General features: G+C 39.5%; 3 protein-coding genes and 1 long non-coding RNA gene across 7 annotated transcripts; 2 read left to right on the top strand and 2 right to left on the bottom strand.

Annotated features, from left to right (window-relative positions):
* The first annotated feature begins 176 nt into the window (after window positions 1–176).
* On the top strand, window positions 177–24,268 carry LOC129377428 (GTPase IMAP family member 8-like). The gene is made up of 4 exons (XM_055057357.1): window positions 177–337; window positions 469–1,308; window positions 5,764–6,416; window positions 22,808–24,268. The coding sequence occupies exons 1-4, from the start codon at window positions 328–330 to the stop codon at window positions 22,976–22,978; spliced, it is 1,674 nt and encodes a 557-aa protein (XP_054913332.1). The 5' UTR covers window positions 177–327; the 3' UTR covers window positions 22,979–24,268.
* cfd (complement factor D (adipsin)) lies at window positions 7,723–10,467 on the bottom strand. Its single transcript, XM_055057360.1, has 5 exons — window positions 10,337–10,467; window positions 10,095–10,251; window positions 9,782–9,923; window positions 8,514–8,801; window positions 7,723–8,354 (listed from the first exon to the last, which is right to left on the bottom strand). The coding sequence occupies exons 1-5, from the start codon at window positions 10,398–10,400 to the stop codon at window positions 8,175–8,177; spliced, it is 831 nt and encodes a 276-aa protein (XP_054913335.1). The 5' UTR covers window positions 10,401–10,467; the 3' UTR covers window positions 7,723–8,174.
* On the bottom strand, window positions 12,388–15,423 carry LOC129377431 (uncharacterized). 4 transcript variants are annotated; one of them, XR_008607922.1, is made up of 3 exons: window positions 15,332–15,423; window positions 13,946–14,618; window positions 12,388–13,853 (listed from the first exon to the last, which is right to left on the bottom strand). It is a non-coding gene; the product is annotated as an uncharacterized LOC129377431 (long non-coding RNA). The 4 variants fall into 4 exon arrangements; XR_008607923.1 differs by having other exon boundaries at window positions 12,388–14,067; window positions 14,436–14,618; XR_008607924.1 differs by having other exon boundaries at window positions 12,388–14,067; window positions 14,529–14,618.
* On the top strand, window positions 16,552–20,758 carry LOC129377429 (gastrula zinc finger protein XlCGF57.1-like). The gene is made up of 2 exons (XM_055057359.1): window positions 16,552–16,696; window positions 18,358–20,758. Exons 1-2 carry the CDS (start codon window positions 16,654–16,656, stop codon window positions 19,593–19,595), a joined length of 1,281 nt encoding a protein of 426 aa, XP_054913334.1. The 5' UTR covers window positions 16,552–16,653; the 3' UTR covers window positions 19,596–20,758.
* Window positions 24,269–24,532: the final 264 nt, after the last annotated feature.

Raw genomic sequence — 24,532 nt, 5'->3', positions numbered from 1 at the left:
CAAGGATGTAACTCCTCCAATCCTGGAAATGTTCTTCAGGTGACAGAAGACTGACTTTATAACCATCTTTATGTGTCTCTTTACAAGTCAAAATATTCAAGGAGTATGAATACCTTTTCAAGGCAATGTAACATGTAGAAAGATTTGCCGTGGGCTAAAACGGAAGCTCGTTTGTGTTCGCAGGCATGAGGAAGAGTCACACTCTGCGGAACTTGCGTCCTTGGTATGCACTTCCTTACGAGCAGGTGGAATCAGGAAGACTGCTCGCAACAGAGCCAGGATATCCAGTTTCAGCACTCACATCAGGTAAACTGATCTGCAAAAGACATGTCTCAAGGTGAGTTGATATTCTCTGATTTCTAATTTCATTTAGAGACAAAACACGTAATTTGGCAAGCCTTCTTCAAATGTGGCTACTCGGTGTAGGCACTTCCACTAATTGACAAGTGGCTATGCTTTGCTTGACAGACAGGTTAACCAACATAAAGCATGCGATGGCAGTCATTGCCGTGGTGGAGGAATGGGAGTCTTTGAAATCTTTGCTCCAGAACAGCTCCGGAGATAAATGTTTCCAGTCTACCTTTAGCTCTCAGGGATCCAAACAAGTCTGTGACTTGGCGATGGATTCGCTTTCGATCAGCTTGCACTACAAGGCTTTCAAAGAAGACATGCCAGATGAGGCCATTGGTCAGATCATTGATGGCTGCTTCAAGTCTTGCCAAGGTGGAGTCGGCGCATTCCTGCTGTTGATTCAAGGCGGCTATTACACGAAAAAGGAGAGAAGGATGGTCGAGATCCTGCAGTCGCACTTCGGAGCAGAGGCTTTGAGATTTCTGGTCATTCTCTCCGTGGAAGACGGGAAAGTCACCGATACGCTGGACGACGCCCTGCTGGATTTGATCAACGTGTGCGACGGCAGATATTGTCGCATCACGTCGTCCACCGCAAACGGCGGCCTGCATGCATTGGTCGAGATGGTGAACAACGTGCGCAGCGAAAACAGCGAAGCCGGTTACACGCAAGCCATGCTGGAGAAGTCGAAGAGACGGTGTGTGGAGGACTCGGCCATGAACATGCTGAAGCAGAAGGAGCGAGAGGCGGAGGAGAAAGAGCAGGTTTTTATGGAGAAGGTGAGAAGGGAGGAGGAGAGAAGAGCCAAGGAAGTGGAGGACCTGAACAGAAGACATGCAGAGGAAAGAAGGAAGGAGGCAGAGGAAAAAAAACAACATGAAACGGACAGAGAGAATATTCAGGAGGCGATGATGAGCCACAGCTCCATGCTGCAGCTGCAGGCAAGAGCGCCTGATGGTAAGAGTCATACCTCAGATCCCTACACATTTCTAAAAACAAAAGCAAAAAAATTAGAAATATGATGAGACATAGCCAAAATAAGCTCACATTATTTAATTTCCAAAATAACTGGAAAGTTGTGAAATTAACTTTTGCTGCCACTTTTCATTTTTGTTATGATATAGAATATAATTACAGATTTCTGTGTATATTTCATCCAGGTTCACTTCGAAAGTGAGCTATTATTTTTGTAGGTTAATTTTCTAAGTTACAGAAGAGAAATTATGAGGGCTGCAGTAATTTGGAAATTTGAGCCGATATCAATATCCGATGTTAATACTGCTGTTCTGGCGGTATTTACCAATATCATGTTTATGATGCTGTGAAAAAGCGACCTCACGGCCTTCACTGCTCCTCTGCTTCAGCTAAATACCCCATCACTATCACTAGCTGCAATTCCAGTACAGATGTGCAAAAAACTTGTCAATGTCCTGCTAAAATTGAAAAAACAAAATTTTGCAGTGGTGTTTCCATTGATTAAGAAACACAGTTAAAATCACACATGAATATGTTTGTTCTCGCTGTCAGGTCATTGAAGAAAACGTTGCGTCATCATCCTCCAACTGCTTCTTGTCGTTTTCTTTTTCGTGGTTTGCGCCAGTGGAAAAATCTGGTTGTTGATGATGTCACTCGTGGGATGCGGAAAAAAAGTATTTACACTGCCATTTTGGGAAATAAACCAATTTCAATATGACCCCCCCAAAAAAAACCCCACCTTGTTCCAGCGTGTTACATAAGGTGACCAGGTATGGTCACTCTATGTAAGATAGTTCTATGTAAGATAGGCAAATACGCCAAAGACCAAAATCAGAGAAAAGTATGTATTATATTTATTTATTTTTTATTGGCTATGAGTCAATAGAAAAGAAAACTAGGAAGGTGAAACGATGTAGTGAGAAACTTTCTGTCTTGGGAAACTCCCTGTTGAATTTGGGATCCTCAAGTTGCAAAAGCAGAAGCAGCCGCTCAGGGTTCGAGAAGTCTCAGGTGGGACAGGAAGCAGCATCTCCAGCCTTGTTTTCAAATGACTTTAGCTTCTCTTTCCCTCCTGCCTTATGACCTCTCCTCAGGGAGCCCTCCCTAAAGGCTTCAGCATTCCCTTTCAGCTTATTTTTTTTATTCCAAGAACTTTCACAAGAGTTTTCCAGAGATTGGATCCTGAATTGATGTTTATGTTGTCAGTACGGTGTTGTTATGGAGCAAGTTCACTGAGGGGTAATTTAGAAAAAAGATTGACAAATCTTGCATTGCGCAACTCAGCAACTAGAGGGTGTTAACACTGAATTTCTTTTCAGGGTTCTGTGAGAGGCCACAGATAGAAAGCTAAAGACTCTATATAAAACAAAATTTAAAAAAAGGGAAAAATACTGTCACTGGGATTCAAAAGGGGCTACTTACAGAGGTTCTTAGCTATATTGAAAAATATTATCTACTCTTAAATGACACAGTGTGTTAATGTCAGTTATTATCAAGAAGTTGTAAAATAAACAGAAAACTCAATGTGATTCCTAGTCAAAGTACTTCCTTGTTCCAAAGAGCCTGAGGCGGGTCGAGTTTTTGGAGCAGTGCCATTCCTGACGACAGTGTCATAGAATGTATTGTCTATGGAAATACAAATGTAGATTTCATACCTGTTACAGTTTGTTCAAATAAGTGAAAAATCTAGGAAAGTCTATAGTGACACCTTTGAAGTTAGGCTTAGTTAATATATTGCAGATAGCTAATATGTAGCCTACAGCAGCTAACTCTTGGTGTCTTTGCTTAGAATAAATCCAGATTTGTTGGACCTGGAGGTTGAAGCTAATAGTTCAACAGTTAAATAAAACCATCTAAAAAAAAAAAAAAAAAAAAAGAAGCTAACTCCAATCTCTAAAATGTCAAAGCAAGTTTTGCAAATATTATGTTATAAGCATTTAGATTGTCTTTGTTTTGGTTGCATTTACCCACAATGCCCTGTAGAAGCATTCCCATGAAAATATGTAAATGTGACTCCTTCCCCCACATACAGCACACTGTGGAGGCCAGTTGGTTGAATTTCTGTAATGAATGGCCAACAATAAACAGCACAGTGAGCCTCCCTACTGGTCACTAGTTCTGGGTACTGCAATAAAACTCCACGTTAGTCTTAGAACACAACCACCACTACTGTTCAGAAAAGAACTGGACTTGATGACTGACCACAGTAGAGCGCTGAACAGACTGTGTGGAATCTACAGTTTCTCCTCCTTTTAAAGGCAACCAGTAGGGGGCGCCAAAAACCACTCATTGCATGAAACCCATTTTAGCAGAATTTAACCTGAACCATTTCAACTATATTACATAAAGATGTGTAAATGTACATTTTTTAAATTCTCTTAGCAGTTAGCACTGCAGTTAGCATTTTCAGATGATTTCCATTCCAATATCTGCTCCTTCACCATTTGAATGATATCTGTTTACTGTGCTGTCAGCAGTTCTGGCTTCTGGCTCACCTGTGAGCCTTCAATCTTCAACATGTTGCCAACTTAATGCCGAGGATTGGTCACCTCCTCCACGTCTCATTCATTGTTTTTAGCTGCACAGTCCGGATCATTCTCCTCCACTATGTCATTAGTGCTACTGTGTGGCATTTTTCAAACAGCAGGTTGAATTAACATGTTCGGTTCCAGTGGTCTCTATGACATCAGCGGTTATGACATCACTGTGATACAACAAAGGAATCTCTCTCTTGATTGTAGCTCTCAGACAGTGTTTTTCTCAGACCTGTTCCACAGCTCTATCACAACAGATCACATTTCAAAGAAAGAAGAATTAACAGATAACAAACATGGACCAACAACTTTCATGGATAGAGATGATAGAAGAAAACATCCAGGTAGACTATGATGCAATCCTTCATTTTGATGATGAAGAGGAATGCCCCATTGCGCCTGTAGACGAACCAACCGAGAGTCCAAGAGCATTCGACGACAACGAGCAAGAAACAACTGATGACATCTGGGATCTGACAAAGCAGATAGATGATTTGAAGAAAGAGCTGGATGAGGAAAGACAGCAACGAATTGCCAGGGAGAAAGAACTCAAAGTCCAGCAGGAGGAAATCAAAAACCTGAAGAACTTGTTGGAAAGAGAACGTCACATGAAGAAAACACCAGCCCAAGAAAGCAACATCAGCAGTTCAGAAAAAACAGGAGGATCGTTGTTGTCCGTTGTTACTTCCAAAGTAACAACGGACAACAGACTTCTTCAAGAGCTGGACAAGTTTAAGAGGGAGGCAGAGATGTATGCCTCAAGAAACAAAGGACTCATAGAAGTTATGATGGACGAATATAGGATCAAATTAAAGTATGAAGAAAAACTGAAGAATCAATCAGAGCATGTTCGTAAATTAGAGGAAACAATCACATCTTTGCAGGCTCTGGTTGGAGCCTGCAAAGGTCCCCAAACAAAGGTCCCCCAGCCACAAGATGTCCCCCTGCGACCAGATGTCCCCCTGCAGCAAGATGTCCCCCTACGACCAGATGTCCCCCAGCAACAAGATGTCCCCCTGCGACCAGATGTCCCCCTGCAACCAAAGGTCCCCCTGCAGCAAGATGTCCCCCTACGACCAGATGTCCCCCTACGACCAGATGTCCCCCTGCGACCAGATGTCCCCCAGCAACCAGAGGTCCCCCTTCAATCAGATGTCCCCCAGCAACCACAGGTCCCCCAGCAACGGACCTACAATCAACCGCAGTGGTGCCACGTAAGTCGGGCCTCCAAAAAGCCAGAGAGGTCAGAGGACAAGAGAACATATTATCAACCGCAGTGGCGCCACGTAAGTCGGACGTCAAACCAACTTGAGAGGTCAGAGGACAAGAGGACGTACAATACACCTCAGTGGCGCCGCTAGACACCACTCCATGCCACCAACCTCCACTGCTTCTGGAGCGGTCTTCGGTCCACTTGCGTTCATATTTGCATTGGAACTGTGCTACACTTCACTTAAACCAAGCCAGAACCGATAGGTTTGTCGACGGACCAGACTTTGACTGCACGTTCACATCTCCCCAAACGAACCCGACCTTCAAGGCAAATGAACAAGAGTTGGATTAAAGTGAACTAATCAGGTCTGGTGTGAATGCACCCTAAATTGTCCTTAGGTAAGAGTGTCTGCATGTTTATTTGTTTTATGTGTTGCCCTGCAATAGACAGTTGGTTTGTCACAGGTGTACCCTGTGACAAATGATGATCGCAAGAGATAGACACAAGCCCTCTTTTGACATTGAAAGACTAAGTGGATGTCTTTTCATGTTTGAGTGTTGCTTAATAATTTTCTCTTACTTTTCACTGTGATTGTTGTTTTAATGGGATCTCCTTCCCTTTTATCTCTATTCTCTCACCAGATTCTCAGCATTTCTTTTGACCATAATATTTTTCTGTTTTGTCTTTCAGGAGATAAGACAAAGAAGATGTCTGTCATTCTGTTGGGCCTCACTGGCAGTGGGAAGTCCTCTGCTCTCCATCTGATCCTAAACAGAGGAGCCAATCTATACTCGCTCATTAGCTCCTGTTACGACCAGACCCAGCCAACCTTATCCTGCGAGAAAAAGGAGATCTTCACAGGCGGGAAGCGGCTTGCTCTAGTGGACACCCCTGAACTCTGGGATGAAGACGGGGTTGAGAACACGGAGATGGTGAAAGACTGCCTGGCCTTGGCCTTACCTGGACCCCATGTCTTCCTGCTGGTGCTCCAGGTGGGCCGCTTCACCCAGGGGGAGAGCGAAATGCTCGGACACGTCCAGAGGATCTTTGGACGGGAGGTGGCAGAGCACGCCATCGTCTTGTTCGTTCATTTCGACAGCAACCAGCCCAGGCCTTTTAGGATCAACGACCACGTGGCCAGAGCCCACCCGGCCCTGCAGGATCTCGTTCGGAAGTGTGGGAGCCGATTTTATGAGCTGAACGTCACAAAGTCTCAGAGTGCTTTGAGTTACTCCCAGGTAAGGGAGCTGCTCTCGGGGATCGACAAGCTGGTGGCGTCACACGGGCACCGAGCGTACACGGTGAAGAGGTTTTCCTTACAAGAACTCCAGCAAAGAAATAATGTGAGTGCAGAGAGAAAAGAAGGATCGTATTTATTAAGAGACAGTTAATTCCCTCCGTGTACTGAAGTGAAAAAAACTATGCATTAGAAATATGGAATAAAGTTCCAAAAAATGGCCCATCTACCAATAGACACATATATTAGTTCAAAGCTGTGCATATATAAAGCTTCTGACCTTATTAGAAACCCAATAGCATTGGTAGATGCAAACAGAAGATAGTGTGAGGTCAATTAAATTGCATGAATTCTTTAAAGGAATAAAATTAGGTGAAACGTTTTTTGACTTTACGATGTTATTTCCTCATCAAAAACATACCTAGAGTGTTGCTTTGATTCTTTCGCGCATGTCATGAGAAATTCTTTAATATCCATGGCAACCAATCTGCTGTGCAAAAACGCCTGTTTGGAAGAAGCACCGCGTTTCAGAAAGGGCAGGAGTTTTTAAAGATACAGAGGCCTAGCTTCAAGGCTTTAAACTACAAAGTCAAATTTCATGACATTTGACAAATACATCATTTTTATAACAACTGAAGGTAGCAGTTACTCGATTGTGCTATAAAATTGTGTGGCTGGAGAACACTTGCCAATTCATCGGGTTTATTTGCACAGCACATTTCAGCAACAAAGTGCTTTACATCATAATGTAACTTTAACTTTCTAGCTGCTACCGCTTTAAAACAGGTTTTCAAAAGTTGGATAAGCAACAGAAATGTATCTCTAAATAAGGAAATGACACCAAAATCAACTTTAAATAGTGTTGTTTTTTTTAATGTAAGCTGCCCATACTGACAGAAGAAATGTGGAAACATGTGATGGTGGCGGTTTGTTTTGTTTGTCTAAGTAACAGAACTCAAATTATTGGTGTGCATGTCAACTGAGCCAAGAAGGGAGGGAATGATAAAGTACATCTGCTCCTCTTTTACGTCTTCTTTGCTTGGAAGGGTTTTTTTCTGCTTTCTCTTTGAGATTGTGTTGTTCATGTCTGTGTTGCCTAAGAAATATGATTCTTATGCCTCTTGGGCATTCCTCATAATCATTTGCAGAAAATTTTTTTACCTTATATAACTTTTTATTGTTTTTTTTTAATATTTTTGTTCTTCATCCACTGTACACCAAGCAATGAAAACGTGTCATTCTGAATGTAAATCACTTGTCCTGTATTGGTGTTTCCCTCCACAACCTCAAACTCATGTCACTATTTTGCTGTGGCTTTGGGAATCTTTCATGTTGATCATTGTACATGTTCCTTCTCTTCACAAGGTTTAGCACACAGTGCTTGGCAAAAAATGAAAAAATTGAAAAATTCATGTTCTTTAAGGTTTTTAATAATTTGCACTGTAAAGGGTTTTTGTTTTTGGTGCCTATCAACTTTGACTAGGACATGCCAGTGTGAAGTCTCTTTCTGTCTCTGACAGGTTTTATTTTCCTCTGTTCTACCTTTTTAAACCAAACAAGTGACTCATCCTAAAAAAAAAAAAAAAAAAAAATTCTATCAAAGCATTATGTTTCCAGCAGAGCAATTTGAATGTCATTCAAAACTTCACCTGTTTTCACCTGTACATTGAATGGACATGCATATGTTTGCAACAAACATGACAAAACTTTATTCTTTGTTTTTTTTTTAGATTTTTTTTTTTTTTTAAGTGAGATACACGAGTGAAATTAATCCGATTATACATGTTTGCAGCGTGTTCACAGTGCTGGAGTCAGAATTCATAACCTCGTGGCCCAACACCGTTTCTTTGCGTGGCGTTTCCCTTTAACTTGCTTCTTGTGGAGCTGCAGCCGACCGGGTGCCCATGGTGTTATCTATCCACTCGGTGTAGTGGGAGATGATGGTGTAAACCCCGGGCTTCTTAATTTGGCCGCACTTTTTCCCTCCATTGGAGGTGATGCCGACGGCGATGCCGTTGTAAAGCAGAGGACCACCAGAGTCGCCCTAAAGAAATGGAAATGAGCAGGTAAGAGTCGCTAAATGGATTTCTTTTTTTAATTTTGGGAGATCATGGAGTTGTTAAGATTATGTAACTGAAAAAATCTTAAATGTTTTTGTTTTGATTTGGGGGGGAGGAGACGGAGGGTAAAAGCAACAACTTACATCACAGCTGTCTTCAATTCTGTGAGAGCGAACACACTCTTGGCAGACTTTGTGGGCACATATCATGTTGTCGGTGAACTTTCTGCCGAAGTAGTCGGTGCGTCTGCATTTACCCCGGTTGATCACTTCGATGACCACCTCTTTGAGTTTGTCCGGCCTTGACCCCAGGTTGTCCAGCGACCCCCAGCCAGCCGTCTCCACCGCCGCGCCCGTGTCGGGGTTTGTGCCTCCCGCTCGCAGCAGTTCAACGGCCCTGATGGCAGTAGAGGCGTTGAATGGTCGGTCCAACTGTGAAAACATCACAAAACATGTATATGATTTTATTTGACGTGGTGAGATGAAATTATGTTTTCAAAGTGTGTGTATGTGTGTTGTTGTTGTTGTTTTTTAAATGTAAAATTTATTTACATTTTGGGCAAGTGTTGCGCAAAAAATTTTGTACTTCAGCATGTTCTGGACATTGTAATGATCAGCCAAAGTAAATCTAATACGCAATATCGTTCCAAGAAGGAACAATAGAGTTCAGTCTAAGAATAAGTAGAAAGCTAGAAAAAAATGTTTTAAAAAGCATTTGTAATGGTTGTTTAAAGTTATTATAAATAGATATGTTGTAATATTACAGCACAGATTTACATGATCACTTGCTGTTCCGAGTACAACTGGAATAGGAGGATTTGGAATCACTGTATGTATATGTCATGGCATAAATTTATAATGGAATATTAAGGCCATTCTAGACAGAAATGACACACAGGAGAAACCTTTTGCCAAAAAGCTCAGAAATGTTGAGTTTAAACTCAAGAGATTTTCTAGAAAAAAACTAGGAAATGTTTTGAGTTTCAAAAGTTGAACATTTGCCAGAAAAAAAAAAAAAACATTTTGAGATTAATTTCAGAAATTTTCAAGAAAAAAAAACTTGATTTCCAAAGTTGAAAATTGGCCACTTCAGGAAATCTAAAATGTTTAACTTTTGAAGCTGAGAGTTTTTTCAAGAAGATGTGTGAGCTTAATAAGCCAAAAAACTCATAAATTTACTCTTACTTCTTTTTTTTGCCTTAGACAATGGCAAAAAAACAACAACACATCATCACACTGAAAAATGCTGTTGGTTGATGTTATTATTGACCAATAAATAAATACATAAATGGAAGTTCTTAGTTTTAATACTTCTAATAATATAAAAAAAATAAACATTTCTGTATTTGAGCTGATGGAAAAAAAAAATCTAATCTATGTCAAGCAAAACTGACACTAAAGTTTAGGCTGACCTTGATTAGAGCAATGTCATTGTCATAATTTTCTATGTTGAAGTTGGGATGGTTGTGTAGCTCCATGATGTCAAAAGTTTGCTTTGTATCTTCAGCTTCACTCAGAGAGTGGAGGCCCAGCACCACCTTCCTTCCATTTGCACTGTACAAGGACAAATATTCAAACAAATTATAATTGCTAAAAATCGTAGAGGTTGCAAAGCAAAATCCTCCACAAAACAAGAAGAAAACAAAAACACGAATAACAATGAACGTTTAAAAAGAAATGTCGGTCTTCCCTGCCTGTCTGGTGGTTAGAAGAAAGTTCCCTCACCCGTTCGGCATGCAGTGGACTGCGGTCATCACCCACTGATCTGCAACCACAAATCCCCCACATTCATGCTTCAGCGTGTCGCCCTCTGGTACCTGGATGGAGGCCATGTAGGGTCGAGAGTGCGGCGCTGCCTCTCTGCCCCCAATTATACCCTCACCTGATGGGATATGTCATAGCTTTTAAAATCATTCAAAATAAGACAACAGCTCAAATGTAAACCTGTAAAAAGTCTTAAAACTCACCATTGGAAATGAGGGCAATTAGAAAAAGAGCGACCCCAACAGCAAGTTGTTTCTTTGAAGCCATGGTGCTGTTGTGACTAACCCCCAAAACCAGAAACAGCTCTTTTAAAGCCTTCCTCCCGAAAGAAAGGAAACATAAATTTGGAGGATGTTGTGCAAGAGAGAAGTGGAGGGGTGTGCCAAATTCCTTCTTTTTTTTTTTTTTGAAACAGCAGAAAAACATGGAACACTGAAGAAATGTTCTGGGGTTTTTTTCCTCAGTGAGCAAAAACATTTAAGTTGTGCAACATTCAAAACATTGCAAAAATCCCATCAGTGGGACCTGAAGAACTGTGAATACAATATCTTAGAAGTTGCATAATGTTTCAGATCCAATTTATTAAACTGGGCACAAAATAAAAAGATTTTGATCTAAATTTCTTCCAGCAAATACAACGGAATAAAAACAAGCAGCAAGATTAAGCAAGTTTTTTTTTTCTTTTTTTTCTTTTTGGGTTTCATGCTCCTTAAATATCCACACAAACTCCTGTGTGGATTTCTCTAACTCTAATTTTGAAGCCTGAAACAACATTGGCAATAATACTGTTATAATAACACTTTATAATATTATGGAAGCTCTAAAATGCAGTCAGCATCAATTGGTCTGTTTGTTTTGAGGCTGGGGTTTCCACCCCCACAAGACAGGGGGCGCCAGCTGTCAGCTTCCACAGCTGTTGGACATTTTAAAACTACTCGGCGTTTGTCAAATGTGAGTAATAATCATCCAGAACAGTTACTATTTTTAATTCTTTAACCATAAGGATCGGCTATCTATTAACACTGATTTGCTTCATAGTTTATATTGTAGAAAAGGATATTTTGATCTAAAAAAAAAGTGTTGGAGTCTCTCTATAACTAATGTTCTCATATTTGTGAAATACATATTGTGATGGAACCATTTACTAAAAGAGGGAAAAAAGAGATGACAGTGTGAAAAGTACACTATATTTTTTCATTCCATTCGATTCATTTGTAAAGCTTGGATTCCTCTGAACACTTATTTGACTAAATAGATTCTGATATTATCAAAATGGCTGTGAATAAAATAAATCTGATTGAGAGGACTGAAAGCAGATTGTCTTCCATGAAATTTGAAGACATCTATTTCTTAACAGGGATTCTATGATGTCAATCTGGATTGTAATTAGGCTGTTGTAGCACCTTGATTTTTTTTTTTCTATTAGCTGATCCCATTTAGATTTACTTCTTAGTTTGTCACTGATGCACTTTGATCAAAGATTCAGCTGAAGTTATTTCGACCCCAGGATATTCTTGAAAACAGTGGATTTCACGGTCAACTCAACCTGATCCATAGACGAGACAGCGAATAAAACATGACTTTTTTGCAGTTATGCAACTGCAAAAAAAAATACCAAAAAAAATCACAAAATGTCTAAAAGTTAAAATAACATTTTTAATGAGAGAAATGCAGAAGGCAACAAGTGACGACCTTTCATAGCAACGGATACATATAGTACAGCAAACTTCAGGTATGCAGTTTAAATATTTGTAGAATCTGTTTGGATTCTCATGTGTGCATTTAAATTAGATTTTACATTAAATCTGTGTCCACAATGTTCACAACAGAAAGGTTTCATGTGTGTGTTTAAATGTGACTTTCAGTTAAATAATTTGCCACAAACATCACAAGAGACAGGTTTCTGTCCTGTGTGGATGTTTATGTGCCTGTTTAAACTTGACTTAAGGCTAAAACTTTGTCCACAGACATAACAACGGAACAGTTTCTGTCCTGTGCAGATTGCCACGTGTGTTTAAACTTGATTTTACGGTGAATCGTTGTCCACAGATATCACAACAGAAAAGCTTCTGTCCTGTGTGAAATTTCATGTGTTTGGTTAAACTAGATTTTGTGTGTGTTTAAGTGTGATTTTCCGCTAAACCCTGTTAAGAATTATAAAGATGAAATACTTGATTTCGCTCTTTAATTAATTCTTTGTCCCGAATTCCTGTGTCTGTGTAAGTGTGCAGAGAGAAAGAGCAATCATACGACGTCAGACTTCAGATATTCAGAGTTTTATCCAGAGAAAATCAATGCAAGAAGAATGTTACAATAAGCACCTCACCTAGAATATCAAAAGTCCAAGACATTACAGAACAGAGACAAAGAACTGAGTAAAAAAGACAGAAGATGCATCCTCCGGGAAACTCTCACTCAGCACAAAGAGATTCCAACTTCTGCTGTGAAACAAACCATTTTTTATAGACTGCATATTCTCCTCATTTAAATATATGCATTAGGAGGTGTGTTCTTTTCCTTTGTGTGGGCTGTCTCAATGTTAATTTTATTACCTCCTGCTAAAGAGCCCCAAAAGCAGATATACGGCAAACCCTTCTCGTATCAGCCGCTGTCCAGTTTGATATATGATTGCAGCTGCAGCGCTATCTGTGCCTCAAAATGTTTCCACAAGAAAGTAGTTTGTATTTTTAACCAAGCTTGCACACAATGTAATGCTAAATAATGACTATAAGTTTGGATCTAATAAGTAACTAATTAAAAACATTCTTAAAGAAATATAGTTAATTCTAATATAGATAAAATTATTTATAAAAAGTTTTAAGATCCTAGTGAACTTTTGAACCATGCTCAGGAATTTGTTAATTGCCTGGCAGACAGACTCTCTGTGTAAAGAGATTCTAGGCCTGTCTTTTCTGTAGAATCCTCCCTAAGAATTTATATAAGTTCAGAGATTCAGCAGTTGTTTTAGTTTGGATTTTTATCTAAATTTATGTGAATGTAGAGTGTACTTTAACTTTCTATGGTATATTTCATATGTATCAAAACTATCCTGTGCAGTATTGTGCTAATTTAAAATATTATTTCAACAACCCACATCTGTAAATTTCACAACAGAAAGGTTTCTCTCCTGTGTGAATTCTCATGTATTTTTCGACAAATCCATTACCACAGATATCACAGCAGACGGGTTTCGCTCCGGTGTGTTTAAATGTCACTTCTGGTTGTATCTGTGTCCACAACAGAAATTTTTCTGTCCTGTGTGGATTCTCACATGTGCGTTTCAATACAATTTGCAGCTGAATCTGACTCTGTAAAGGTCACAACATAGATCTTTCTGTCCTGTGTGGATCTTCTTATGTCTGGGTAAAGCTTGCTTTCCGGTCAATGTTTTATCACAGTCTTCACAGTTAAGCTTCCCTTCGGTCTGGACTTTCCTTCCAGACATTTTTCTTCTCAGTCAAACATTTCTTATCCTCCAGCGAGGTTGGAGGATAAGAAATCTGTGTGTTTCTGGAGAGACAATGAACATTGAACAAATTCTTCATCAACGTCAGAGGACCTAAAAGGCTTTTTAAAGTTTTTAATTGACTTAGGAGCTCTGCTCTCCTTCCATTCAGGTTCTGAAGAGTTGGAAACATCTCCACGACTTCCTGTCATGATTGGTTCTCTGCTACTCTTCTCTTCTGGAAGCTCTCCGTCTTTAATTGGGTCTTGATAAAGCTGTGAGTGCAAAGAGGAATGTTTATCATCTTCACTCTTTATGGCAGTAGCTGTGACTGAAAACTTGAAGGCGTGAATCTCCTCATTCTCACAGAGCTGCTCTCCACTCAGACTAATGAAGACTCCCTCCTGTTCCACTTTGGGTCATGTAGGTCAGCACAAGGTCTGGGGTCTTCAGGAGCTTCTTCTTTAACCAGCACCATCTGCTTATCACCTGCACAAAACATTAAAATACATTATGCATATTAGAAAGTATTTACACTGGACTGCTTTTCCTTAGTTAACCATTTCTTATGGTTACACCCGTTGATGTGATGTGTTGATCGGTACTAGAGGAGATATTTGTTTGAGCAAGCTGTGTTCTAACAAGCTTTTTCAGCCAAGGATTCACGTCAGCATTTTTGCAATCGTTTTCAAACTTGGAGTTGTCTTGGAGAATTAGATGGACAGCTTAAAAAGGTACGCGAGTTGAGAAAAGCCAGGTGTGTGGTGTCTTGGACCAGTTCTGATGTGGTCTAACAGGATCCAGAAAGTGGTGGAGCCAGAATGGACCAGAGATCATTTTTAGGGTGGTAGACATACCTCATTAGGGTGTGCTAGAGTGGAGTAAGAAACCAAAAACACACACTTCATATTAGAAAGGCAAAAGGGAACAATCAAAGTTCCTTGTGTTACAGAGTTAGTATAGCTGAAGGTCCACTTGGGCCACTAGTCACAGCTTCAGTCATGGCAAGATGAGTGGAGGAGTTCTTGATTTGGAGGGCTCTGTATCAAAGAGAATAAAAATAATCAATGATTGGAATACAACAGATATCAACAATGAATATTATAGACATTAGTATTTTCCTCATTCTACAGCTAATGGATAATTAGCTTGACATGCATCATAATAGACAACTGAACATTCAATCAAGTCTATCCAGAATAACTTTTGTACTTTTTTATGTCTTCAGTACGCACAGGTTTTTGCTTTAATCATTGCAGTTTTCCATGTATTGATTTTTTTCTCATTGCTTGTAAATAATTAAAGAATTATGAGTTACTGCAACATTGGACAGAGAATCTTTGACTTTGAAAGGCAATATTAACTTGTAAACAATCGAGTAAAGTTCTTCATGTGAAACACTGATCTACAACACCAGTAACACCAGTCTATTGCTGGGGCATGCTTGACCAAAAAGATAACACACATAGTACTGATTTTCTTAGCTCTTTCGGTGGTGTCCACGCTGCACAAGAGCCCAGAGCTGTGTAACTTTATATGGGGCCAAGACAAATTAAGACTGTGGCTTGTGAGAAATAAAATGACTCCAGCTTCTTTCCCTGGGCTGCCAATAAGACAACTGGCCATAAAAAAGTTAGGCAGCGTTAGCTACTGCTAACTGTTGTCAACGAGTTGGCTCGCTATGGGTCCTAAACCATTAAACTTGCACACCTTGCATAAAATGTGTGGCATTCATCCCTTTATTTTACCTCACCTGCAGTTTTCTGTTGACTAAGGAAACCGCAGACAGCGAGGATGCGTGCTCAACTAATATGCCCGGGTAGCAACCGTAACGGTGCAGGATTTGTTCTGGGAGTAAAATGATCTGCAGCATCTGGCTCCGGTGCGCCCTCTGGTGGAAGTTGCAAGGAAAGAGAGAAGGAGAAAATCGAGCATACATAACAATGCTCCCAGAAACTGGCAATAAGTAGAGGAACACAATTAATGATAATAATAATAATAAAAAAATAAAATAAAATAAAAAATAAAAAAAGTTTAAAAATGAATGAGTGATAAGGTGAACATGCTTATTGCTGAAAAACTGAGACTTTTCCAGTGACTTCTCTCACTTCACAGTGAGAGAGGAAACCATAGTGATGACACGCAGGCCATCCAGAACTGATGGAGAATTGCAAAACAGGACGTTTTTTTTTTTCCCCTGACCTCTGATCCTCTAAATGGAAAAGACGTGGCCAAATCTATATTAATTTTACTCCTATGATCATTTTATTATTTCATAAAAGTCAAATAGTTTTATGTGTTCTAATTATGGTTGAAATTAAGCTTCAAATCTGTATTAAAAGGAAATATCCGAGTACCTCTGTTCATTGGAAACCAGAATCTTAGCTCTCAATTAAATCATTGCATATTATACTCCTTATTTAGCAGAATACAACTACAAAGTTTATACAGGGGGAGGAAAACACTAAAATATAGCCAAAAATGTCTTCTTCTGAATGCTTTGCATGTTAAAACGCCACATCAGATTTTGGAGATTTGCTGGGTGTCCTCAGAGTAGTTCCCTTGTCATTCTGAAGCAAGAGACGTCTCTAATAAGAACAGCAACTCAGGGATATAATTCCACATCAGATCACTTTTAAAACTGTAAAGCGGAGGACTATTTAATTCCCCTTTGAGACTAATAAAGTATTTTGGACTGGAATTTGTATTGTCTCAGCAGGACCTGGGGAGAGAAAGATTCTGAATAATCAAATGTTAAACATCACCTAAATGGACTTGAAGATATTGCATGAGCTTTTAAAAACAACTTATTGATTCACATTCATATACATTCATTTCATTACCAACCACTAATACACGAACAGGAAGTATTTTACTTTGAAAGCCACTTTCAGACGCCCCTTCTTACTTCGACTCAGGAGTCAACCGTGAACCGGAAGCGTGCTTTTATTTTGAAAGGCATTCGTAAACGAAGACACCGTTAACGCTTTTGTTTTGCCGTCTCGCGGGACGAACCCAACCAAAGGCTGGCTCGAGCCTGTGTCTTACGCCAACGTCGCGACCTCGAAAGCCGCCATGGAGGCTCGTTTCAACCCCAAGGTTCTGCTACACAGATTAGGTTTGTATATATTATATATACATATTTATATATATGTCAGCTGTTGCCTAGAAACGATTTTAAGGTGGACTGGCTTCTGGAATATTGTACACCCATCGGTGGACACTTCCTTCTCGCGGAAGGCTCTAGATATGTGCCACGGACCTGATTTCTGATAGCCCGGTACCAGTAACCGAACAACCGGTAACTGGCTTCGGACAGGCTGGTGACTAGCATGCCTAGTCTGGATTAGCTGCTTCCTCTGTTGTCCATTAGCGCCTATGGGCTGCTGCTGGCCTCGGAAAGTCTGGCCACACACAGGCCGCTAGTCTCCAACTAAATTCTTTCAAGAAAAATGTTGTCAGGTTCGCATGCAGTGTCTTCAGCGACATGTATAAAAGGCAATTCTGTGTGTTTTTGACAAGGGTTACCGAAGTACCGCTTGAAACTAAGCAGTATAAATCAAGTGTTTTATTGAGGGATTATCGGTTGACGTCACTTTACGTCAGGGTGTACTGTACTGCGCATGTCGCCTGCAGGAAAGAGCTCAAATATATTACCGATTGATTGTGGTATTTTATTAGCCTTTACAATTAGGCTAATTGAATTGGAGACCCCCAACGCACAAACAAACACGCAATAACTTTTCTTGTCATCCTTTTTGCTGGACCAGTTCTAGTGTGATCCAAATGAAACCCAAACAAAAAGAAGCATTAATATTCCCTTTGATTGAATATAGTAAACACCATGTTCTCACTGTCAGTGCAATGGCCTGCTCTAACATGTACACTTTACTTATGGCCAGGGTACATTTTCTGCAAAGTTGAGGATTTAAAAAGTGTTCCTTCTGAAGCTCATGTCAAGTTCAACTTGTCCCAGTAATTTGGTAAACAAACAAACAAAAAAGACTTTATGTTTGTCTTCATGCAAGATGGGTCTGGTTGAATCTTTCTCTCTTTCATTTTTGTAGTTTCCTCCTTGTTTTGGTGCCTTCCTTACATTGACTTTCTAGTACTGTCAGACAGTACAGGTTAAAAAAACAGTAGTTAGCTAAGAAAAAAAAATAAGAAGGCTGACATACAACTGATTTATTTTATTTTTCAAAATTAATTTAGGAATATAGTGAGAGAGTTTTTGATCGTGTTATTGAGAATCAGATTTCTTATGTTTTTTTGTTTTTTTTGTCTTGCCACTATCAAGCAAATTCCGCCCCTCCTGACCTTAGATATCGATTTTAAATCCACATCTCCGGTTATTACCTTTGGCACTCTGTCATAACCTTTTCCCTTTCCTTAATTAAAATGTCTGGATAGTATTTCTGTTTTTCAAATGGCAGATCCTTACCTACTTCACTGCCTGCTCCCCATCTGTATTCTTCTCTTGTGTAAAAATGAATGTGACATCACGTCAGGGCCGTGCAGAGACCTTTGGAGGGGCAGGGGCTCAAAGTTAAAAAGGGGCACATTGAACAAGTTCTTAAAACACTGTACAACAACATAGCAACAACCCATATGCAGCTTTCATTGTCTTTTATTATTTTTTTGTCTGAGGATTATTTAAAAGTTGCCGATGACAAAAAATGTTTAAACAGAGAAATGTTTAGTGAGTCACTTTATGTGAAAGTCTGTGATACAGGGTAAATGTTTTATAAAATGTGCAATGTGTTTGAATGTCTCTTGCAGATGTTCAACAGTTAACAGAAGTTAAAGAAGAAGCTCCTGATGACCACAAACCTTGTGTTGACCTGTATGACCCAAAGCCCCACCACATAAAAGAGGAACAGGAGGGAATCTGCATCAGTTTGTGGGGAGGGCAGTTCAGTGGCAAGGAGAAGATCGATGCCTTCAAGTTTCCAATCACTGCTATTGCCATAAAGGCTGAAGACGATGAACATCCCCCTCTGCTCTCACAGTTTTATCAAGACCAAATTAAATACAGAGCGTTTCCAGAAGAGAACGATGAATGGGAATCCATCAAGATAGAAGATCATGGAGATGGTTCCAACTCCTTAGAGCCTGAAGACATTGAGAAGGATGACGATGACGATGATGTAAAGTACTCCGTCTCTGAGCTGACACACTTGTCAGACTCTGGACTGAAAACTACAAACATGGGCAGTGAATGGAAGGAGAGTAGAGCTCCCGAGTCAGAGGAAGACCTCGTCGACCGAGTTTTAAGCGTCTCTGAAATTACTGAACAACTTTTTCGTTGTTACTCTTTCCAGAGGCATATGGCAGATTCAGAAACAGGGCATTTAAGCTCCTTGGATGGCAGTGGATTGAAAGAGAAGGAAATTGTGGACTTAGAAGTCCAGACAGGAGAAAAGTTTCACTGTGAAGACTGTGGAAAGATGTTTAGCCATGAACGAACTTTAAACGCACACATGAGAATCCACAGGGAACCTAAACCTTACTGCTGCGTTCTCTGTGGAAATGGATTTAGCACAAAATCAAGCCTAAACAGACACATCAGAGTTCACACAGGACAGAAACCTTACTGCTGTGACCTCTGTGGCCGTAAATTCTCTCAAAAGGGACACTTAGCGCAACATGTGGTACTCCACACTGGACAGAAACCCTTCTGTTGTGATGTCTGTGGACAAAGATTTAGCCTGAAAACATGTTTAACCCGACACATGAGAGTCCACACCGGGGAGAAATCTTACTGCTGCAGCATCTGCGGATATAGGTCTTCTCAAAAAGGACATTTAGCACAACACATGGTCGTCCACACGGGAGAGAGACCTTTCCATTGTAATCTCTGTGGACAGAGATTTACAGGGAAATCAAGTTTAAAGAAACACACGAGAATCCACACAGGTCAAAAACCTTTCTGTTGTTACCTCTGTGGACACAGGTTTACGCAAAAATCCAACTTAAATGCACACATGAAAATCCACGCTAAAAGGGAAGTTGCTTAGTTATGAGTAAACAAACTGCAAAGCTGCAGTTGACTGTAAAATATTTGATTAGTAGTTGGTTTTAGCGTTGCTCTTGTGATCATTTTTTGTATATTTCACAAATGAAAGAAATATAACTTTGCTTCACAGCCCTATCCTGACGCCTTGATATTGACCTGTGTCTCTTCAGCATGTCGTCACAATGCTCCCCCATGATTCCCTTTACAACTGAGAAGCTGTTTGTAAAAACTCAAACTGTTTTGAATTTTGAGAAAATTGTCCGAATTTTTAGAAGAGAGTCGTATTCTTTTCTTTTTCAGGAGCCCTAATTCTTTTCCGTAGGTTACTGCCCCTCTTGTTTATTTTAGTCCCACAGGCTCTTGAGGTGGTTGCAGGTACACAGGTACCTCTTGAAACCCCTTGATCAAGATTAGTTCAGAAATTAGACCCTCAGTGTTGAAGTTTCACAAATCACACGATTGGTTTCAAATATTCTCCAATTGATATAATATTATAGTGTTTTAGTTTTTAAACTAGAGCAGGATAAAGATACTTAAGATTGTGAAAAATTTATGTCTGCATTTTTAATTATGTCAGGATTGGTCTTCCAAAGTACTATAGCTTAGCTTATTATTTGGTAGGGTTCTTTTTATGACAAAAGATGCATTTAAAAGATTGTAGCGTGTAGTGTCTCTTAAATGACAGCAGATGTCAGTAATGGGTTGACTTCCGACATCCAGGAATTCACCAGGAATTGAAATCTGAACGTTAGAAGTCAATTTTTAAACATCTCTGCATCACTTGTTTTGGTTAGGATCATCAGTGGTCAGCTTTATTATTTTAAAAATACAATCAGTCACTTAAAGTGAACTCAGCTTAGCACCTCAAATACCGAGGCCAAGGCATCAGTTCACACTAAACTTCTATATATTTTTATGTTGTGTTTTAGTTTTGCATGTTGTAAAAATACCTGTTGGAAAAACACTACTGCTTGACCTATGAGTTGAAATGAGTTGAACCAACCGATGTGCTAAACATCCTTTTAATTCCACATTTCTGTATTTTTTATTTTTTTAGCAATCTGACTTAATGTTCTAATCTAAATATGTTGTATTTTGATTCGCTTTAAATGGAAAATCATCATAATTAACTAAAATAAATGCTTAACATCACTGTGTAATGAATCTGTCTCAGTGAATTTTTATTGAAGAAATATGAACTTTTTTAAAAATTTACTGAATACATCTATCCATTAAATGTTGAACGAAAATATCTACTGAGTATATTTTGTCTCTAAAGAGATAAAATGATGGATGAAATTGAAATGTGTATTTCGCTCAATTCACCAAAAGAAAGATATTGACACAAAACATTTTTTTCCTCATGCCTTCCCCGTCCCAAAAACCAGAACAAAAAGAAGTGTGGTGAGTTTTTGATAACTTTAGTTATCAATTGATAACAATTCAGAGCCCTGGAACTTGTTCACATTTTTCAAACGTTACAAGCACAAATTTAATTGTGTATTATTGGTGGCTCAGATGAAATAGTAGCTCAAAATTAGGAAGAGGAAAGAAAATTACCCATAATTTTTGATTTTTTTTATGAATGAAATGTTACATGTATTGAAATTCATATGTTGGAATTTAGTATTTGTGGAATAATTGTAGCTCAAAGTATGTTGTATGGCTAGGGGCTAAAAGGTTTAACTGTTTTTTGGGGAGGCAATTTTAAAGTGTTAGCACTGCACCATTCCTCTGTCCTGATCTGAAGCCTTGTGAAACCTCAGATTGTTTTTTTTTCCCCCTCTTTTGACCTGTGTTGCTACATCCTCTCCTGTTTTGGACAGTTTGTATTTATTAACAGAATTTGGACGCTAAGGTTCATTTCAACCGTGTTTTGTATAATCTTTAGTAGAACATTTGTCTATGGACAACTGATGAAAAATAGCCATTTGGCTTATTCTTTTGCATTTTCAGCAAGGTTTGTTAATGTGCTGCCACCACCATTTTCAACCCCCTGCATGTCGTGTCGGGGGAAATGGATGAAGTTTCACCTGACCTCAACCCGTTCCTCCAGTTTGACTGTGTTTCCTACATGGGTTGTGGTAAAATTCAATTCCCATATTTTTTGTCTTTCTTTCAACAATGACTTCATTCTTGCTGTTCTTCCCTAAAGGTAAAACATAATAAATTAGCTTATTATAGACATAGCAGCTCAGTAGGCTCTTCTTTTTTATGGCGGTTGGGAAGCAACGTTTAGATGTGCATTGCTGCCATCTACTGGAATGAAAGTGTGGATCAGCATTTTTTTTGTTTTTGTTTTTTACAACACAACAATGCTGCAAACAGGCGGCACCCACCGCCAGTCTGCATTCCGATTGGCTGAAACGCGCTGGAATCTAAATATTTTGATTGGTTATGCAAGCTATGCAGCTTTCCTGACCTCGGCTTTATTAAAGAGATGCCCCTGTTGTTGGTTACATTTGATTTGAGAGAATAAAAGGTTTTCTTAGACAAGTTTATTACTATGTTTGTTTTTACATTTCAAGCTTATGTGATTAATCACGGCGTTAGCATGAGACTATGTCAAAAATAATGCTCTAATGTCCAGCCTAAATACAAGCCAGGAGCCATCTATTACGGCATCAGAGCACAGGATCGTGATTTGCTCAATTTTAGTCTTGCACTGCGCTCTGCTGACACAAAACCAGAACAACAAGAGACTGAAGGAATAAAATCCTTTCTTCCTTTGTTGACCGTTGTCTGTGTACCACTTACCTTCAGTACTCTGTTTTTTTCAGTAGGTTTTCAGGAAGTTTCTGCTGTTCACTCTGTACAACCACCATGTTCTTTTTTCTATATATATTACATATATATTGGGGTTTTATTTAACAGACCAACACAAAGAAGTGAAAAATTTGGTTTTCAAATTTTGTATTTTTATTTGTTTAAAGATGTGTTTATATTTATTGCTGGTGAGGAAAGCACCTCGCCATGCCCTTGCCGATCTCTGTGATGCTGTTTGTTCACCGATGCTCTCTAACAAACCTTTAAAGTCTTCACAGAGCACAATGAGCTCTCATAGCACAGGTTGACAAGTCGTTGCGTTTCCATTGACCATATAATCGGGCAATTGGTGTGTTAACAGAAGCACACCAATTTTGAAAAAAATCTCACTTTTTGACAAAAAGTTTTGCCACTCGAATCAGTTTTTTTTTTTTTTTTTTTTTTTAGGCTGTGTCAAAACGAATGTATTTCGCTAAACCGCAATGGAAACACTTCTCACTTCGAGTCATCAACGACCGGATCTCAATGCTGGCCACAAGGAGACGACAGGAAGTGATGGGGGATCATGGCCCGGCATGCTCTTCATTCACTTATCAGGTGAACAGACGTATTCAGTGATTACTATTGCGTTTCTTATTTAAACAGAAATATAGACATTGCAAAATTGTGCAGAATATCTGCAAAGATTTGTGCACATCCTTCATGAATACGCAGCCAGTGAAGGGAACTGGTTGTTCCGGATTTATGTTTTGTAGCGTCAAGACAAAGAGTGCTAATTATGAATTATGAAGTGCTATCAGATTTGCAATCTGACAGCACTTCCAGTTCCTCACATTAAGGGAGGTTTTGAATCAAAGTGGTAACGGCTGACGGACAATTTGGAACGTAATCTTCAGCAGGATGTTTTTCTCCCAAATGAATAAAAGTTCTTTGAGCAGTTCGCGATATTTTCATGAGTCTGTTTACTGATTAGTTAATGTGTTTCCCAACATTGTGCATGGATAAAGTACTCCCTAAAGCCCTAGCCTATGGGGTTCCTTTATTGAGGCATTGTTGCTTGGACTTTCCATTGTCAAGTGTGTATCGTTGTAGTCAACAATGAGACGAATTACAACTACAACTACGGCCCTGAGCAAACCAAGCCCACCCAGGTAGGTGTGTGTATGTTCATCTATTCCATTTTTATGTGTGTGTGTGTGTGTGTGTGTATGTGTGTTTGTGCAGACATCCATATCTGATCATCCTTGTGTGTGGTCTGGAACTGAACCAGCTATCAGAGATGAGTTGAAGTCATTTTCTACTTGTTTTTTTCCCCACTACAGGTTTCATTCCTCTATCGCCCCCTTTCTTTCTCTCCCTCTTTCCTCCCCCGTTCGCTCATTCCGCCACCTCTTCCTCTCATTCTCAGACACTGAGTCAGAGGCCTGTCAGTGCGTCTGTCAGTCAGTCAGTCAGTCGTTCAGCTCCACTCTGTTTACGTCTTTGATCTCTCCGTGCCTTTGGCTCGGCGGCGGGCCGGCGTGTTGTGTCGCCTTCATCGTTTTAATCTAAACTCAACAGAACACCTTGAGCGCTGAAAATCCAAACTGTGAAAACACGAAATGAAACCAGCCACTGCGAGACAGCTTAATTTTGGGGAAAGACACATTCATGGACTTCTTTAAAACGGATGGTTTGATCGGTTAAAAACAGTCAGTCCTGTGTGCTGTCTGAGACGCCGCATCATTGTGACCTAAGCACCGTGCCTTGCAAAGATTTGTGTATCAATCTTTTTGTAAACTTCAAATTGTATTACTGGGATTTCATGAGACCGACAAACACCAAAAATGTCCACAGTAGGAAAAAGAAAGATTGTTATTTTTTACAAAGATTTAAAAAAGTCTGGAGTGCATTACTCTGACCCCCCTAAATAAAACCCAGAACAGCCAATTTCCTACTGAAATGATTTCAAATGGAGTGTGTCTATCATTTGGTCTTACTGGGGAAGTATTATGTATCTCCCAGACACATAGTGCTGTTTTATAGCATGTTCACTAACACCAAAGGAAATAGTGAAATAATCTGCCAGCGCACAGGTACCTTTTCTTAGACAATATTTAGGAATTCTTAACCTAAAACTGACTCCCATATCTCGCTGAAGAGTTACTTGTAAGTTAGTTTTGTCTTAATTGA

This window comes from Poeciliopsis prolifica, unplaced genomic scaffold, assembly GCF_027474105.1.
Source record: "Poeciliopsis prolifica strain line A6 unplaced genomic scaffold, Auburn_PproV2 SCAFFOLD047, whole genome shotgun sequence".
In the NCBI taxonomy this organism is placed as follows: Eukaryota; Metazoa; Chordata; class Actinopteri; order Cyprinodontiformes; family Poeciliidae; genus Poeciliopsis; species Poeciliopsis prolifica.
The sequence above is the reverse complement of the archived record's forward strand: the minus strand, read 5'-3'. Positions and strand labels throughout refer to the sequence as shown.

Bases quoted from the DNA above. Each gene is read 5' to 3' on its own strand.
- LOC129377428 (XM_055057357.1), top strand. The intron at 1,309-5,763 runs GTAAGAGTCATA...TTTGTCTTTCAG, and splicing joins GCAGGCAAGAGCGCCTGATG to GAGATAAGACAAAGAAGATG. The intron at 6,417-22,807 runs GTGAGTGCAGAG...TTTTTTTTTTAG, and splicing joins AACTCCAGCAAAGAAATAAT to GCTGTGTCAAAACGAATGTA.
- cfd (XM_055057360.1), bottom strand. From the start codon at position 10,400: ATGGCTTCAAAGAAACAACTTGCTGTTGGGGTCGCTCTTTTTCTAATT. The intron at 10,252-10,336 runs GTGAGTTTTAAG...ATATCCCATCAG, and splicing joins AATTGCCCTCATTTCCAATG to GTGAGGGTATAATTGGGGGC. The intron at 9,924-10,094 runs GTGAGGGAACTT...GTCCTTGTACAG, and splicing joins GTCCACTGCATGCCGAACGG to TGCAAATGGAAGGAAGGTGG.
- LOC129377429 (XM_055057359.1), top strand. From the start codon at position 16,654: ATGGAGGCTCGTTTCAACCCCAAGGTTCTGCTACACAGATTAG. The intron at 16,697-18,357 runs GTTTGTATATAT...TGTCTCTTGCAG, and splicing joins GGTTCTGCTACACAGATTAG to ATGTTCAACAGTTAACAGAA.